This window comes from Hyperolius riggenbachi, chromosome 1, assembly GCF_040937935.1.
Source record: "Hyperolius riggenbachi isolate aHypRig1 chromosome 1, aHypRig1.pri, whole genome shotgun sequence".
NCBI classification, from domain to species: domain Eukaryota; kingdom Metazoa; phylum Chordata; class Amphibia; order Anura; family Hyperoliidae; genus Hyperolius; species Hyperolius riggenbachi.
Window position 1 is genome coordinate 681,485,811 of NC_090646.1, and position 17,545 is coordinate 681,503,355.

Genomic DNA, 17,545 nt, shown 5'->3' on the forward strand with positions numbered 1-17,545 from the left:
CCACGCCTAACACTCATCCCTCCCACCCACGCCTAACACACATCCCACCCACCTATGCCTAACACTCATCCCTCCCACCCACACCTAACACTCATCCCTCCCACCCACACCTAACACTCATCCCTCCCACCCACACCTAACACTCATCCCTCCCACCTGTGCCTAACACTCATCCCACCCTCCTATGCCTAACACTCATCCCTCCCACCCACGCCTAACACTCATCCCTCCCACCCACGCCTAACACACATCCCACCCACCTATGCCTAACACTCATCCCTCCCACCCACACCTAACACTCATCCCTCCCACCCATGCCTAACACTCATCCCTCCCATCTATGCCTAACACTCATCCCTCCCACCCACGCCTAACACTCATCCCTCCCACCCACACCTAACACTCATCCCTCCCACCCATGCCTAACACTCATCCCTCCCACCCACGCCTAACACTCATCCCTTCCACCTATGCCTAACACTCATCCCTCCCACCTGTGCCTAACACTCATCCCACCCACCTATGCCTAACACTCATCCCTCCCACCCACACCTAACACTCATCCCTCCCACCCACGCCTAACACTCATCCCTCCCACCCACGCCTAACACACATCCCACCCACCTATGCCTAACACTCATCCCTCCCACCCACGCCTAACACTCATCCCACCCACCTATGCCTAACACTCATCCCTCCCACCTATGCCTAACACTCATCCCTCCCACCCACACCTAACACTCATCCCTCCCACCCATGCCTAACACTCATCCCTCCCACCTGTGCCTAACACTCATCCCTCCCACCCATGCCTAACACTCATCCCTCCCATCTATGCCTAACACTCATCCCTCCCACCCACACCTAACACTCATCCCTCCCACCCACACCTAACACTCATCCCTCCCACCTGTGCCTAACACACATCCCACCCACCTATGCCTAACACTCATCCCTACCTCCCACCCACACCTAACACTCATCCCTCCCACCCACACCTAACACTCATCCCTTCCACCTATGCCTAACACTAATGTGTGTAGCTGAGTATTGCAGCTGATAATGGTACTTGGTTATACACATAACTGATACCATTACTCACCTATACATGTGTCACAGCTATAGGCTATATAATACCCATTCCTGGCACCAAGTGTCACACTTGCTGCATGATAGCTGGTGTCCCGCCTAATAATAGCCAATGTTAGGATGCTGTTGGCCAACAGGGCAGTAAAAAGTACAAATCCACCCCTGGCTGTTATACTCACAGTAATTCCTCCATCGGGTTTGTTGTCAAAGCCTCCATCAGGTCATTGAATTCAGGTCCCTCCAACTTGTTACCAGTCAGGTCCAGCTTCCTCAGAGTCCGGTTATTCCTTATTCCGGATACCAGGTGGGGGCAGCAACTAGAGGGCAGAGAATTGTGCTGCAAACTATAGAAAGGAAGAGCAGAATGTTACCAGAAATGCTGAAAACAACATTTATGTTACAGATATTTTTTCATCATTAACTAGATATTCAGCAGAATACCCAAACAGCTCAGGCTGACCCAGAACCACTAGGAGAGTAGAATCAGAATCAGAATCATTTATTTCCCCAAGTATAACGCGAGTTGTACCCGGAATTGTCTTTGGTACAACAGGGCCGGTGGAGATAACATTTCCATACAGTAGAAATACAGTATATACATAAAGTGCATACAGATACAAACAGTAGGTACAGTGCATAAATAAGTATAGAATGAAGACATGATACATAGGATGGACCCAGGAGAACAGACCAGGGGGTACTCCGCTGCCGTCTATGGCACTCAAACGCTGAAAGAGACCAAAAACTGCTCTTACTAAAAAAATATAATATGATATAATGTGATATAAGTTTTCATTCTTAAAACAGCCATTTGTAGTAGGAAATGCAGAAGGAAACCATGCGCACCATCCGTCGATTGTGCATGGAAATGTTTTATCAATATGTGGCAAGCGTTACATACCATCAGATCACCATGTACTAATTAGCCATATGGAGTGGCATTTAGGGCAGCCGTGGGAGTGGAAGTTGGCACTGTAAGAGGACAAGCGATGGCCGTTTCACGCCCCTAATAACGCTTGGTCATTCAGCTTTTAAGTGAGCAAGTGTTATTTCCCATGATGCATCCCTCCTGAATAGGCAAATCATCCCTCTGTGGTTGTAAAAGCTGGGCTGTGGAGTCGGAGCAATTTTTGGATCCTTGAAGTCTTAGTCGTACAAAAATACACCGACTTCGACTAATAAATGTAAACTGTAATTAAAAAAAAAATAAAAAAATGATAAAATGACTTTTTCTTAAATAAAAGTCATCATAAATACCATATATACAGTAATAGCTGTGCTTAGATCACAAAAAAATAAATAAATAAACCAAATCAATAAACAAGTTACTTGTGCTGGCGTGTTTTTAATATCAGAGATTCATATCTGTGACTGTATATCTGATGTCTATACTGTAATCTTTTATCTCACCAATATTATACACTAGCTGGTCGCCCGGCGTTGCCCGGGTATGTAATTGGCTAGTGTTAGCTCTGCCCACTTTTTCTAATCCTAACACACAATTACTCAATGATGGCCTAGTTTGTGAGCTTTGCGGTCTTTGGCATCAATAATTGATATTGAAATGAAATAAATCTAATTGGCTGTGGCTCCACTCCTTTGAAAATCAATAGGTGAATTTTGATTAGCTTTTGTAGGCTCCACCCACTTTTCTGAATATTAATCCCAGTCACCCAGTAACCAACTGTGCAAAGTTTAAGAACCCTGCCATTAACAGACAGTGTAAGAATGGCTGCAGTTTACATTCTGGCAGTAAAATTTGTATTTTTCTCCACCCACTGATGTCCTAATGTTTCCCGGGTATGTATTTGGCTGCTGTTGGCTGTGGCCACTTTTTCTAACCCTAACACACAATTGTCAATAGTCAATGACCAAGTTTGTGAGATTTGTGGTCTTTGGCATGAATAATTTTCATTGAAATGAAACACATCTGATTCGCTGTTTGTGGCCCCACCCCTTTTCTAAATATTTAACCCCAGTCACCCAATGATCAACTGTACCAAGTTTGAGGCTTGTGCCATTAACAGTGCAAAAATGGCAGCAATTAAATTTTTGCCTTGAAAATCAATAGGTGAATTGTGATTGGTTTTTGTAGGCTACACCCACTTTTCTGAATATTAATCCCAGTCACCCAGTGACCAACTGTGTAAAGTTTTAGAACCCTACAATTAATAGTGTAAGAATGGCTGCAGTTTACGGTTTCCCAGTGAAATTTGTGTTTGTCTCCGCCCACTGAAGACTCGGCATTGCCCATGTATGTATTTGGCTGGTGCTTGGTCCGCCCACTTTTTCTAACCCTAACACAAAATTACTTAATGACCAAGTTTGTGAGCTTTGCAGTCTTTGGCATCAATAATTTGCATTGAAATAAAATAAATATGATTGGCTGTGGCTCCACCCCTTTTCTGAATTTGAACCCCAATCACCCAATGGCCAACTGTACCAGGTACAGGTGATTAATAGTGCAAGAATGGCATCAATTAAATATTCCCCTTAAAGATTAATAGGTGGATTTTGATTGGCTTTTGTAGGCTCCACCCACTTTTCTGAATATTAATCTCAGTCACCCAGTGACCAACTGTGCAAAGTTTGAAAACCCTGCCATTAATAGTGTAAGAATTGCTGCATTTTCTCAATGAAATTTGTATTTGTCTCCGCCTACTGATGACCCAGCATTGCCCGATTATGTATTTGGCTGGCGTTGGCTGCGCCCACTTTTCCTAACCCTAACACACAATTACTCAATGACCAAGTTTGTGAGCTTTGCGGTCTTTGGCATAAATAACCTGCATTAAAATGAAACAAATCAGATTGGCTGTTTGGGGCTCCACCCCCTTATATAAATGTAAACCCCAGTCACAATGATCAACTGTACCAGGTTTGAGGCTTGTGCCATTAACAGTGCAAGAATGGCAGCAATTAAATATTCCCCTGAAAAATCAATAGGTAATTTTTGATTGTTTTTTGTAGGCTCCACCCACTTTTCTGAATATTAACCCCAGTCACCCAGTAACCAACTGTGCAAAGTTTGAGAACCCTACCATTAACAGTGTAAGAATGGCTGCTGTTTACATTTTCCCAGTAAAAGGGCCCTTAGTCACGGGTGACTGGGAATAATATTCAGAAAAGTGGGTGGAGCCTACAAAAGCCAATCGAAATTCACCTATTGATTTTCAAGGGGAATATTTAATTGCTGCCATTCTTGAACTGTTAATGGCACAAGCCTCATGGCACATGTGGGGTGGGTGGTGTGTGTTTGTAAACAGATGCCTTACTACCTGGGATGATTTATTCTGGGGGTCTCGCGGCCCCCCTGCACACCTGGGCGAAGCTACAAATAGCAAAACAGATTTCCCCCATTCATGTCAATGGAATAAACTTAAAAGGCTGCCAGGCTGCCATTCTCACAGTAATCAAGCCAGAGACCCCAAACTTGGCAAAGTTGGTCACTTGGTGACCGAGGTTACAAATGCAGGAAAAGTGGATGGAGCATTAAACAGCCAAACAAGTTATAGCCATTCATTTGTATTGAGAAAAATGTAAACTGCAGCCATTTTTAGACTGTTAATTGAAGGGTTTTCAAACTTGGCACACACACTGGGTGAATGGGATTAATATTCACGAAAGTGGGTGGAGCCTAAAACAGCCAATCAAAATGTACCTATTGATTTCAAAGGGGAATATTTAAACTGCTGCCATTCTTACACTGTTAATGGCAGAGGCTTCAAACTTGCTACAGTCGGTCACTGGGTGACTGGGGTTCAATTTCACTAAAGAGGGGGAGCAACAAACAGCCAAACAGATTTCTTTGGTGGAGAAACTGCTTCCATTCCGAGATTTTAGATGCCAGGAACCCGAAAGCTCACAAACTTGGTCATTGAGTGACTCTGTGTCAAGGTTACAAAAAGTGGGTGGAGTCAAAACCAAATTTCACTGGGAAAATATAAACTGCAGCCATTATTACACTGTTAATGGCAGGGTTCTCAAACTTTGCCCAGTTGGTCACTGGATGACTGGGATTAATGTTCAGGGGAAGTGTGTGGATTCTATAATAGCCAATAGTCCCCTGTTTAAATTGCTGCCATTTTTACACTGTCAATAGCAGGTGCCTCAAACTGAGTACAGCCGGTCACTGGGTGGCTGGGTTTCAAATGCTGGAGAGGGGCGGAGCTACATACAATCTTTTTTTTTAATTTCTATGGGAATATATAAATTATTGATACCAAGGACCACAAAGCTCATAAACTTGGTCACTGAGTGACTGTATGTCAAGGTTAGAAAAAGTGAGCAAACTAAATTTTTTACGCGGGAAAATATAAACTACAGCCATTCTTACACTGTTAATGGTAGGGTTCTCAGACTTGACACAGTTGGTCACTGGGTGACTGGGATTAATATTCAAGAAAGTGGGTGGAGCCTACAACAGCCAATAAAAGTTCACCAATTGATTTTCAAAGGGAATATTTACATTGCTGCCATTCTTACACTGTTAATGGTAGAGGCCTCAAACCTGCTACAGTATTTCATTGGATGACTTCTGGAAATGTATGGCGCCACAAAACAGCCGGATTTGTTAAATTCCAATGGGAAATTGCAACTTATTCATGCCAAGGACTGCAAAGATCATAAACTTGGTCATTGAGTGACGGTATGTCAAGGTTACAAATAGTGGGCGGAGGCAAAAACAACTAACTTTTTTACATGGGAAAATATAAATTGCAGCCATGCTTACACTGTTAATGGCAGGGTTCTCAAACGTGACAAACTTGGTCACTGGATGACTGGGATTAACCTTTTGGGGACCGCTGATAGTAAATCCTACACCGTACTTGTGGCTGCTTTAGCCTGATACGGCATAGGATTACGCCACCTGCCATTTCCACTCCAGACGCAATCGTGCGCACCCGAGAGGGGAGATTAAGCCGTCATGACAGCTTATATCTCCCCTCAGTGATCAAGAGCCATCGCAATTGGCTCCTGATCACATTATCATTACAATTGCCGGTGGATCATAGCGACCATTATTGGCAGTGGAGGTCTGAGGTAAGAAGAGGACGGGGACTCACCTTCCTGACGTTCCCCCGGTGATTACCGCTCCCCTTCACTCTGACTGGCATCCCCGCTCGCTCTGCGTTAAGTGTTGGGTCCCGGCTTGATGACATCATCAAGCCGTGACCCGGAACTTAACTGCAGTGCGAGTGAGAGGGGATGACAGCAAGAGCTGCTCATCGCAGTACCCAGGACAATATGGGGGGACACCTGGCTACACGGGGAAACCATGCCTAGCTAGCTATACTGGGAGTCTGGCTGCCTGACTTCTCCAAATTCACCCCCCCCCCCGCATGTAAAATGGTCTGGTCCTTAACCTCCCTGGCGGTATGATTAACCTTTTTTTTTTCTTTAGCATGTAGCTAGCCTAGCGCTAGCTACATGCTTCCCCCCCTCCCTGCGGCGTCCCCCCATATGTGCCGATCGCCGCCGGCGCATATGCCCATCCGGAAATCCCGTTCTGAACGGGATTTCCATGAGGGCTTCCCCCGTCGCCATGGCGACGGGCGCGATGATGTCACCAACGTCATCAACGTCGTGACGTCAGAAGGAGTCCCGATCCACCCCTCAGTGCTGCCTGGCACTGATTGGCCAGGCAGCGCATGGGTCTCGGGGGGGCACCCTCTGATGCGGCAGGTAGCGGCGAATCGGCGCGGAGCGGCAGCGATCGTGAGTAACACGCAGCTAGCAAAGTGCTAGCTGCATGTATAAAAAAAAATTATGCAGATCGGCCCAGCGGGGCCTGAGAAATCCTCCTGCGCGGCTTACCCTGTGTCCAGCACGGGGTTACCGCTAAGGAGGTTAAGGGGGGTTAGGCAGCAGTTCCCCAAACGATTAATATACAGGAAAGTGGGTGGAGCCTACAAAAGCCAATCAAAATTCACCTATTGACTTTCAAGGGAAATATTTAAACTACTGCCAGCCTTACACTGTTAATGGCAGAGGATTTAAGCCTGTTACAGTCGGTCATTAGTGACTAAGGTTTAAATTCACAAAAGGGGCGGAGCCACAAACAGCCAATCAGATTTATTTGTTGGATAAACTGCTTTCATTCATATATTTTTGATGCCAGGAAACTGAAAGCTCACAAACTTGGTCATTGAGTGACTGTGTGTCCAGGTTACAAAACCTAGGTGGAGTCAAAAACAGATTTCCCTGGGAAAATGTAAACTGCAGCCATTCTTACACTGTTAATGGCAGGGTTCTCAAACTTTTTGGTCACTGGGCGACTGGGATACATTTTCAGAAAAGTGGGTGGAGCCTACAAAAGCCAATTAAAATTCACCTATTTATTTTCAAGGGGAATATTTAAGTACTGACATTCTTGCACGGTTAATGGCACAAGAATCAAATCTGGTACAGTTGGTCATTGGGTGACTGGGGTTCAAATTCAGAAATGGGGTGGAGCCACATTCAATTAGATTTGTTTCATTTCAATGCAAATTACTGATGCCAAAGACCGCAAAGCTCTTAAACTTGGTAATTGAGTAATTGTGTGTTAGGATTAGAAAAAGTGGGCAGAGCCAACAGCCAAATACATACCCGGGCAACGTTGGGTTATCAGTAGAGATGGCCCGAATAGGTCACCGGCGAGCAGTATTCGTCGAAGATCGTGTATTCACGCTCGCTGCGAGTACATGGCACTATTCGACCCGCCCCATTACATCATCAGTGGGCTAAGCTTTGACCCCTTTCATCACAGTCAACAGGCACATGACAGCCAATCAACCTGCACTACCTCACGGCCCCCCTGCGCCCCCTTTAAAAATGCTGCAGCGCCCACCATGTTTCAGTCTGTCTTTGGCTGGATTAGTGAGAGGAAGGGACAGAGCTTGCTAAAGATAGGAAAAGTGTTAGCTAGGCTTGTTTATACAATACAATAATACAATACAATAACATTTCTATAGCGCTTTTCTCCCATAGGACTCAAAGCGCTTAGGCTCTCTCAGATTCAGTAATTGGTAGTAGGATGAAGTATTCACACAACAAAAGTTATATTTCTGCAAATGCCAAACTGAATAGGTGGGTTTTCAGTCTGGATTTAAACACGTCCAGGGATGGAGCTGACCTGATCTGTTGAGGTAAGGAGTTCCAAAATGTAGGGGCAGCATGACAGAAGCCTCTGGGACCAAAACTTTCCAAGTGGACTCTGGGTATGACTAGATTATTAGAACCTGTGGATCTGAGAATGCGGGGATTGCTACGCAGCTGCAACATATCTTTCATGTATCCAGGGCCTAGATTATTCAGGGATTTAAATGTCAGTAGGCCGATCTTGAATAGGACCCTCCATTCTATAGGTAGCCAGTGAAGGGAGTGCAGGACTGGCGTTATGTGGCAGTGAAGGGGTTGGTTGGTTAGCAGTCTGGCAGCAGCATTCTGTATCAGCTGTAGGCGGTACAAGACCTTTTTTTGGAAGGCCAGTGTAGAGAGCATTACAGTAGTCCAGTCGGGATGTGATGAAGGCATGGACTAAGGTTGGCAGATCTTCTGGGGGGATGAGGTGCTTGATTTTTGCAATGTTCTTCAGGTGAAAATAGGATGATTTCACCACAGCAGAGATTTGAGTTCTGAAGTTTAAATCCCATCAATTAGAACTCCCAGGCTACGCACATGATCAGAGCTGCGTAGATCCGTGCCTCCTATTCCCAGTGGTGAAGGCTGCAAGTTAAGTTGTTTTGTTATCATGCTCTGCCCTCCAATCAGAAGGACTTCAGTTTTGTCTGCATTTAGTTTCAGCCAGTTGTCATTCATCCATTGCTGTAGTTCACGTAAGCAGGCGATTATAGTTAGAGTTGGGTCTGTCACACCAGGCTTGAAGGAAAGATATAGTTGGGTGTCGTCCGCATAGCAGTGGTATGTCAGGCAATGTTTTTGGATTAGTTTTCTAAGCGGTAACATGTAAATCGTGAAAAGCAGGGGAGAGAGGATTGAGCCCTGGGGCACCCCATCCTTAAAGGGATACTGTAGGGGGATCGGGGGAAAATGAGTTGAAGTTACCCGGGGCTTCTAATGGTCCCGCGCAGGCATCCTGTGCCCGCACAGCCACTCACCGATGCTCCGGCCCCGCCTCCGGTTCACTTCTGGAATTTCAGACTTTAAAGTCTGAAAACCACTGCGCCTGCGTTGCCGTGTCCTTACTTCCCCTGATGTCATCAGGAGCGCACGGCGCAAGCACAGACCATACTGGGCCTGCACAGGAGTTGGAGCCTAAGAAACGGCTACCACCACACATCCAAGGAAGGCAGCAGGCAGGCATGCACGTCCCGAGGTAGTGACGAAAAATAACAATACAGGAGGACTTTTGAGGCCCTGCTGTGTATGTGAAATGATTCAACTTGAAATCCTTTAACGAGAATCTGTTATGGAGGACAATGATGACATCACTTGCCTTTCACTAGAATCTGTTCTGGAGGGCAAGTCTGCCATTGTGACCACGGATAATGTCCGGGGAATGAGGGTTCGATTACAGTCCAGAGTTGGAGCCTGAGAAACGGCTACCACCACACATCCCAGGAAGGCAGCAGGCATGGCATGCACGTCCCGAGGTAGTGACCAAAAATAACAATATGAAAATATTAACGTGTCCCCAAGTGCAGTCTCAAAAACCATCAAACGCTAGAAAGAAACTGGCTCACATGTGGACTGTCCCAGGAAAGGAAGACCAAGAGTCACCTCTGCTGCAGAGGATGAGTTCATCTGAGTCACCAGTCTCAGGTATATGCAGTGATGAGGTCAGTTCAATGAACACAACAGCTAGGTATATGCTGTGATGAGGTGGGTTCACTGAACACAACAGCTAGGTAAGTATATGCTGTGATGAGGTGGGTTCACTGAACACAACAGCTAGCTATATGCTGTGATGAGGTGGGTTCACTGAACACAACAGCTAGGTATATGCTGTGATGAGGTGGGTTCACTCAACACAAAAGGTAGGTATATGCAGTGAGGTGGGTTCACTGAACACAACAGCTAGGTATATGCTGTGATGTGCGTGGTGGCTGGATGGTGTAATGGTTAAGGGCTCTGCCTCTGACGCAGGAGACCAGGGTTCGAATCTCGGCTCTGCCTGTTCAGTAAGCCAGCACCTATTTAGTAGGACACCTTTGGCAAGTCTCCCTAACACTGCTACTGCCTATAGAGCGCCTAGTGGCTGCTGCTCTGGCGCTTTGAGTCCACCAGGAGAAAAGCGCGATATAAATGTTATTTGTCTTATCTTGTCATGAGGTGGGTTCACTGAACACAACAGGTAAGTATATGCTGCAAAAACATTCAGCCCTTTGAAAAATAGCACCACACCATATATATACGAAAGTACCAAAAAGTTTATTATATATCAATAACACTAGTATACATATATAAAAACAATTAAAATATGAAGATAGCACCATACCAATTAATCATATACAATATGTCATATACAATAATAACATGAAGTAAAAGCCTCCAATGATGATAATCTTATGATAATCTAATGACCATCAGGATGTTCATTTTTGAACTATCCTGGGTCTGAACCCGTCCGGTGACGTCACGTCCGGCTTGCACTATTCATATACGGCGTCTAAGCGCCATTACTGCTGCAGATTCCCCCGCTCTCTGAAAAAGCGGCGTGACGGCCGCGATACCGGTGGGGCAGTCCACCGGGGGTTCTCTTTCGCACCATCCTCCACATTCTTCAAAATTGGCCTGGCTAAGTATCTCAGCTATATGTCTCTATTGGTTCACCTATATATCACGTCTGATCTCACTTAGGTTCCCTATTACAGGGTCTTAATCACTGTCAATATATAACAGGATTGTTTTTTATGCAGTTATATTTATTATTCTTATATGTACACTTTATTGATTGGTTTGCATGCACTTCTATAGCTCTGATACGTGAACCCGGGTTCAGACCCAGGATAGTTCAAAATTGAACATCCTGATGGTCATTAGATTATCATAAGATTATCATCATTGGAGGCTTTTACTTCATGTTATTATTGTATATGACATATTGTATATGATTAATTGGTATGGTGCTATTTGCATATTTTAATTGTTTTTATATATGTATACTAGTGTTATTGATATATAATAAACTTTTTGGTACTTTCGTATATATATGGTGTGGTGCTATTTTTCAAAGGGCTGAATGTTTTTGCTTCATTCATTGTCATATACAGCCCTAGCACACATCAATTGGGTACGAGTGCAGATAAGTGTTGGTTAGGTAAGTATATGCTGTGATGAGGTGGGTTCACTTAACACAAAAGCTAGGTATATGAAGTGATGAGGTGGGTTCACTCAACACAACAGCTAGGTATATGCAGTGATGAGGTGGGTTCACTTAACACAAAAGCTAAGTATATGCAGTAATGGGTATTACAATGTGCAGCTGCCTATCACACACACAGGTAGTCACTGAATATGCTGGGCCTGGCAGTGGCACACAGTACAGTATGAATTACAAAAGCTGTCTATGCAACACAAGTGTCAGTGGGACACACAGAAAAAATAACAATAGATCACAATAACAACATTAGCTCTCAAAAGAGCTGTTGTGGGGTGCTATTTTAGCAATAAGAATCAGCCAGGAGCAAGCTAACAAGCCTATAACAGCCTAACTAATCTTTCCTTATGAGAGACAGTCTGCAGCAGCTTGCCCTTCTCTCACTGTAGCAGGCACACGAGTGAGTGTAATGGTCGGCGCTCCCTGCCTTATATACGGGGGGAGTGGCTCCACGAGGGAGTGTAGCCTGATTGGCTACAATGTGCCTGCTGACTGTGATGTAGAGGGTCAAAGTTGACCCTAATGGAGCATTATGGGGGCGAACTGAACTTCTGGGAAAGTTTGTGGTTCTCCATGATCGCTAACCCCCGGAAGTTCTCCGGGAACCGTTCGGGCCATCTCTAATATATGGGCTTGATTCACAAAGCGTTGCTAACCTACTTAGCACGCCTAAAGACTTTTGGGCGTGATAAGCATTGCACTAAGTAGGTTAGCACCGCTTTGAGGAAAAACTTTGCACACGCAACGTCGCATAGGATTTAATGGTGTTGCGCGCGTAACAGTTTACGCGCGTAACAGTTTACGCACATAAAACTTTACGCGCAAAACTTTGCACACAAGTTTATTTTATCACGCCTAAACTGCGTGATAATGTGTAAAGAATAGCGGAGATGCCGCCGCATGGGCAAGCGGCATGGCGGCCATCTCCGCGTTCCAGCCGGCGGCTTCTGCCGCGCAGCTACACGCTACTGGTTCGCCTGGTCCTTCTAGTGCACACAGATTAAGAGCTACGCGCACGCGCGCCAGGACCTTTATGCAAGTAAAAGGGGAGTCAGTTGATCGAGCCGGTCAGCTGACTCCAGCTATGCTCCGGATTGGCTGAGTGATTGGGGCGACACTGTGGAGCGCTCTGGGTATTTATAGGACTTGCCTGTCAGTTGCAAGTTGTCTGCTGTTGCGAATGCTTACGTGTGAGCGCTCAGACCCTAGTCAGATCTTACAGTGTGTTCGAACCAGCCGGAGCTGGGAATTCACACTTAGTCAGATTCCGTTGATAGCTTTAAGTACTATTGTATTGTGAGATTTGTGTACCATTCTTTAGTCTAGTTCCCAGGTGGTGAAACCAAGGACTTCACATCTAGACTAGGATATTGATATATTGCTACTGTTATTTGTGTACCACTCTTTAGTCTAGTTCCCAGGTGTTGAAACCAAGGACTTCACACTTAGACTAGGATATTGCTATATTACTACTGTTTATCTGTTATGATCTCTCGCCTTCCTGACTACTCTCTTGCTTACTGATTCGGTACTTCTGCCTATCTGATAACTGTTGCCGACACTGCCTGTACCTTGACACCGAATCAGTCTTCTGCCTCTGTACCTTATCTGTCCGTACGTTGCTGACCTTGCTTGTCTGACCTTCTGTCCTCACTAGTGGGTCCTGCCACTAGGGAGGGAATTCTTAAAGAGACACTGAAGCGAAAAAAAATATATGATATAATAAATTGGTTGTGTATTATGAATAATTACTAGAAGATTAGCAGCAAATAAAATATTCTCATATTTTTATTTTCAGGTATATAGTGTGTTTTCTAACATTGCATCATTCTCTAATATGTGCAGATTACACAACACTCTGCATTCAAAATGATTCTTTCAGAGCAGTCTGTAAACTAATGACCTCTCCTCTGGCAGATAAAAAGAAAACTGTTCACTTACAGTTGAGATAATAAAAGTCAGAAGACAGCCCTCTCCACGACTTTCAAAGTCGTAGAGCTTAATGGCTTTTTTGCATAGAGATAACAACTGGAGTTTCTTAACTCTTCCTGTACTGGAAACAATTACACTGATGTATCTGATCTTAATGTTTTATTTCTTAGCTGTGCTACACATACAAATCATAATATCATAATTTCTTTTTCGCTTCAGTGTCTCTTTAAGAGCTGTCATCTAACCCTTAGGTGATCAGCCTTGCTGCACTGTCTGTGACACTTGCTCCTCAAGTGTCTGTTAGCTGCAAGCTGAGTCTGTTTGATCACCTGCTCCTCAGGAGATCATCTTGCAGCACGGTCAGCGGTCCCTGCTCCTCGGGGGTCCACTGGCTGCAGTACAGTCTGATTCCCTGCACCTCAGGGAATTCTTGGCTGCAGTACAGTCTGAATTCCCTTCTCCTCAGGGGATCTTAGGCTATAGCTTAGTCTTGATCACCTGCTCTTCAGGTGATCATCTCCTCAAACACCATCAGTGGTTCCTGCTCCTCAAGTGTCCACTGGCTGTAGTTAGTGCAGTCTGAATCCCCTGCCACTCAGGGGAACCTTGGCTGCAGTATTGTCTGCATCTCCCGCTCCTTGGGAGATAACTTCTCCAATTACTGTTGCACCAAACACAATACCACATTGGGTGTCCTGTGTCTAGCTATACTAGTATTATTGGTGATTCTGCAGATCACCACATAATCAGGTATAGCATCTGTATTATTGGTGATACTGCAGATCACCAATAATCAGAAAAATCTGTGTTGCTGACACCAATCGTTACATAATGGGCTTTTCACCAGCATGCTAACAGTTAGCACGGCTTTGTGAATAAAGCATATATATATGGATGTACCCCCAAACAAGCCACAATTCCCCCATAATCCCTCCCCAGTCACTGCACTGGGTGTCACATATACACAGAGCGAGGTGTACTGGGGGCTGCAGTATGGATGTACCCCCAAACCAGCCACAATCCCCCCATAATCCCTCCCCCAGTCACTGCAATGGGTGTCACATATACACAGACCCAGGTGTACTGGGGGCTGCAGTATGGATGTACCCCAAAACCAGCCACAATCCCCCCATAATCCCTCCCCAGTCACTGCAATGGGTGTTACATATACACAGAGCCAGGTGTACTGGGGCTGCAGTATGGATCTACCCCCAAACCAGCCACAATCACCCCATAATCCCTCCCCCAGTCACTGCAATGGGTGTCACATATACACAGAGCCAGGTGTACTGGGGACTGCAGTATGGATGTACCCCCAAACCAGCCACAATCCCCCATACTCCCTCCCCCAGTCACTGCAATGGGTGTCACATATACACAGAGCCAGGTGTACTGGGGGCTGCAGTATGGATGTATCCCCAAACCAGCCACAATCCCCCATAATCCCTCCCCCAGTCACTGCAATGGGTGTCACATATACACAGAGCCAGGTGTACTGGGGGCTGCAGTATGGATGTACCCCCAAACCAGCCACAATCCCCCCCATAATCCCTCCCCCAGTCACTGCAATGGGTGTCACATATACACAGAGCCAGATGTACTGGGGGCTGCAGTATGGATGTACCCCCAAACCAGCCAAAATCCCCCATAATCCCTCCCCCAGTCACTGCAATAGGTGTCACATATACACAGAGCCAGGTGTACTGGGGGCTGCAGTATGGATGTACCCCCAAACCAGCTACAATCCCCCATAATCCCTCCCCCAGTCACTGCAATGGGTGTCACATACACACAGAGCCAGGTGTACTGGGGGATGCAGTATGGATGTACCCCCAAACCAGCCACAATCCCCCCATAATCCCGCCCCCAGTCACTGCAATGGGTGTCACATATACACAGAGCCAGGTGTACTGGGGGCTGCAGTATGGATGTACCCCCAAACCAGCCACATTCCCACCATAATCCCTCCCCAGTCACTGCAATGGGTGTCACATATACACAGAGCCAGGTGTACTGAGGGCTGCAGTATGGATGTACCCCCAAACCAGCCACAATCCCCCATAATCCCTCCTCCAGTCACTGCAATGGGTGTCACATATACACAGAGCCAGGTGTACTGGGGCTGCAGTATGGATGTACTCCCAAACCAGCCACACCCCCGTAATCCCTCCCCCAGTCACTGCAATGGGTGTCACATATACACAGAGCCAGGTGTACTGAGGGCTGCAGTATGGATGTACCACCAAACCAGCCACAATCCCCCATAATCCCTCCCCCAGTCACTGCAATGGGTGTCACATATACACAGAGCCAGGTGTACTGGGGGCTGCAGTATGGATGTACCCCCAAACCAGCCACAATCCCCCATAATACCTCCCCCAGTCACTGCAATGGGTGTCACATATACACAGAGCCAGCTGTACTGGGGGCTGCAGTATGGATGTACCCCCAAACCATCCACACCCCCATAATCCCTCCCCCAGTCACTGCAATGGGTGTCACATACACAAAGAGCCAGGTGTACTGGGGGCTGCAGTATGGATGTACCCCCAAACCAGCCACAATCCCCCCATAATCCCTCCCCAGTCACTGCAATGGGTGTCACATATACACAGAGCCAGGTGTACTGGGGGCTGCAGTATGGATGTACCCCCAAACCAGCCACAATCCCCCATAATCACTCCCCCAGTCACTGCAATGGGTGTCACATATACACAGAGCCAGGTGTACTGGAGGCTGCAGTATGGATGTACCCCCCAAACCAGCCACAATCCCCCCATAATCCCTCCCCAGTCACTGTAATAGATGTCACATATACACAGAGCCAGGTGTACTGGGGACTGCAGTATGGATGTACCCCCAAACCAGCCACAATCCCCCGTAATCCCTCCCGCAGTCACTGCAATGGGTGTCACATATACACGGAGCCAGGTGTACTGGGGGCTGCAGTATGGATGTACCCCCAAGCCAGCCACAATCCCCCCATAATCCCTCCCCAGTCACTGCAATGGGTGTCACATATACACGGAGCCAGGTGTACTGGGGGCTGCAGTATGGATGTACCCCCAAACCAGTCACAATCCCCCCATAATACCTCCCCCAGTCACTGCAATGGGTGTCACAGATACACAGAGCCAGGTGTACTGGGGGCTGCAGTATGGATGTACCACCAAACCAGCCACAATCCCCCATAATTCCTCCCCCAGTCACTGCAATGGGTGTCACAGATACACAGAGCCAGGTGTACTGGGGGCTGCAGTATGGATGTACCCCCAAACCAGCCACAATCCCCCATAATCTCTCCCCAGTCACTGCAATGGGTGTCACATATACACAGAGCCAGGTGTACTGGGGGCTGCAGTATGGATGTACCCCCAAACCAGCCACACCTCCCTCCATAATCCCTCCCCAGTCACTGCAATGGGTGTCACATATACATAGAGCTAGGTGTACTGGGGGCTGCAGTATGGATGTACCCCCAAACCAGCCACAATCCCCCATAATCCCTCCCCCAGTCACTGCAATGGGTGTCACATACACAAAGAGCCAGGTGTACTGGGGGCTGCAGTATGGATGTACCCCCAAACCAGCCACAATCCCCCCATAATCCCTCCCCAGTCACTGCAATGGGTGTCACATATACACAGAGCCAGGTGTACTGGGGGCTGCAGTATGGATGTACCCCCAAACCAGCCACAATCCCCCCATAATCCCTCCCCAGTCACTGCAATGGGTGTCACATATACACAGAGCCAGGTGTACTGGAGGCTGCAGTATGGATGTATCCCCCAAACCAGCCACAATCCCCCCATAATCCCTCCCCAGTCACTGTAATGGATGTCACATATACACAGAGCCAGGTGTACTGGGGACTGCAGTATGGATGTACCCCCAAACCAGCCACAATCCCCCGTAATCCCTCCCGCAGTCACTGCAATGGGTGTCACATATACACGGAGCCAGGTGTACTGGGGGCTGCAGTATGGATGTACCCCCAAGCCAGCCACAATCCTCCCATAATCCCTCCCCAGTCACTGCAATGGGTGTCACATATACACAGAGCCAGGTGTACTGGGGGCTGCAGTATGGATGTACCCCCAAACCAGCCACAATCCCCCATAATCCCTCCCCCAGTCACTGCAATGGGTGTCACATATACACAGAGCCAGGTGTACTGGGGGCTGCAGTATGGATGTACCC

The 17,545-nt window shown here is 46.8% G+C and overlaps 1 protein-coding gene across 1 annotated transcript in view; it reads right to left on the reverse strand.

Moving 5' to 3' along the window:
• Positions 1-17,545, reverse strand: part of LOC137544555 (protein NLRC5-like) — a 302,732-nt gene that overhangs the window by 144,390 nt on the left and 140,797 nt on the right. The window contains exon 12 of the mRNA XM_068265657.1: positions 1,269-1,433. Coding sequence (XP_068121758.1) covers positions 1,269-1,433 — 165 coding nt within the window. The remainder of the gene's footprint in view (positions 1-1,268; positions 1,434-17,545) is intronic.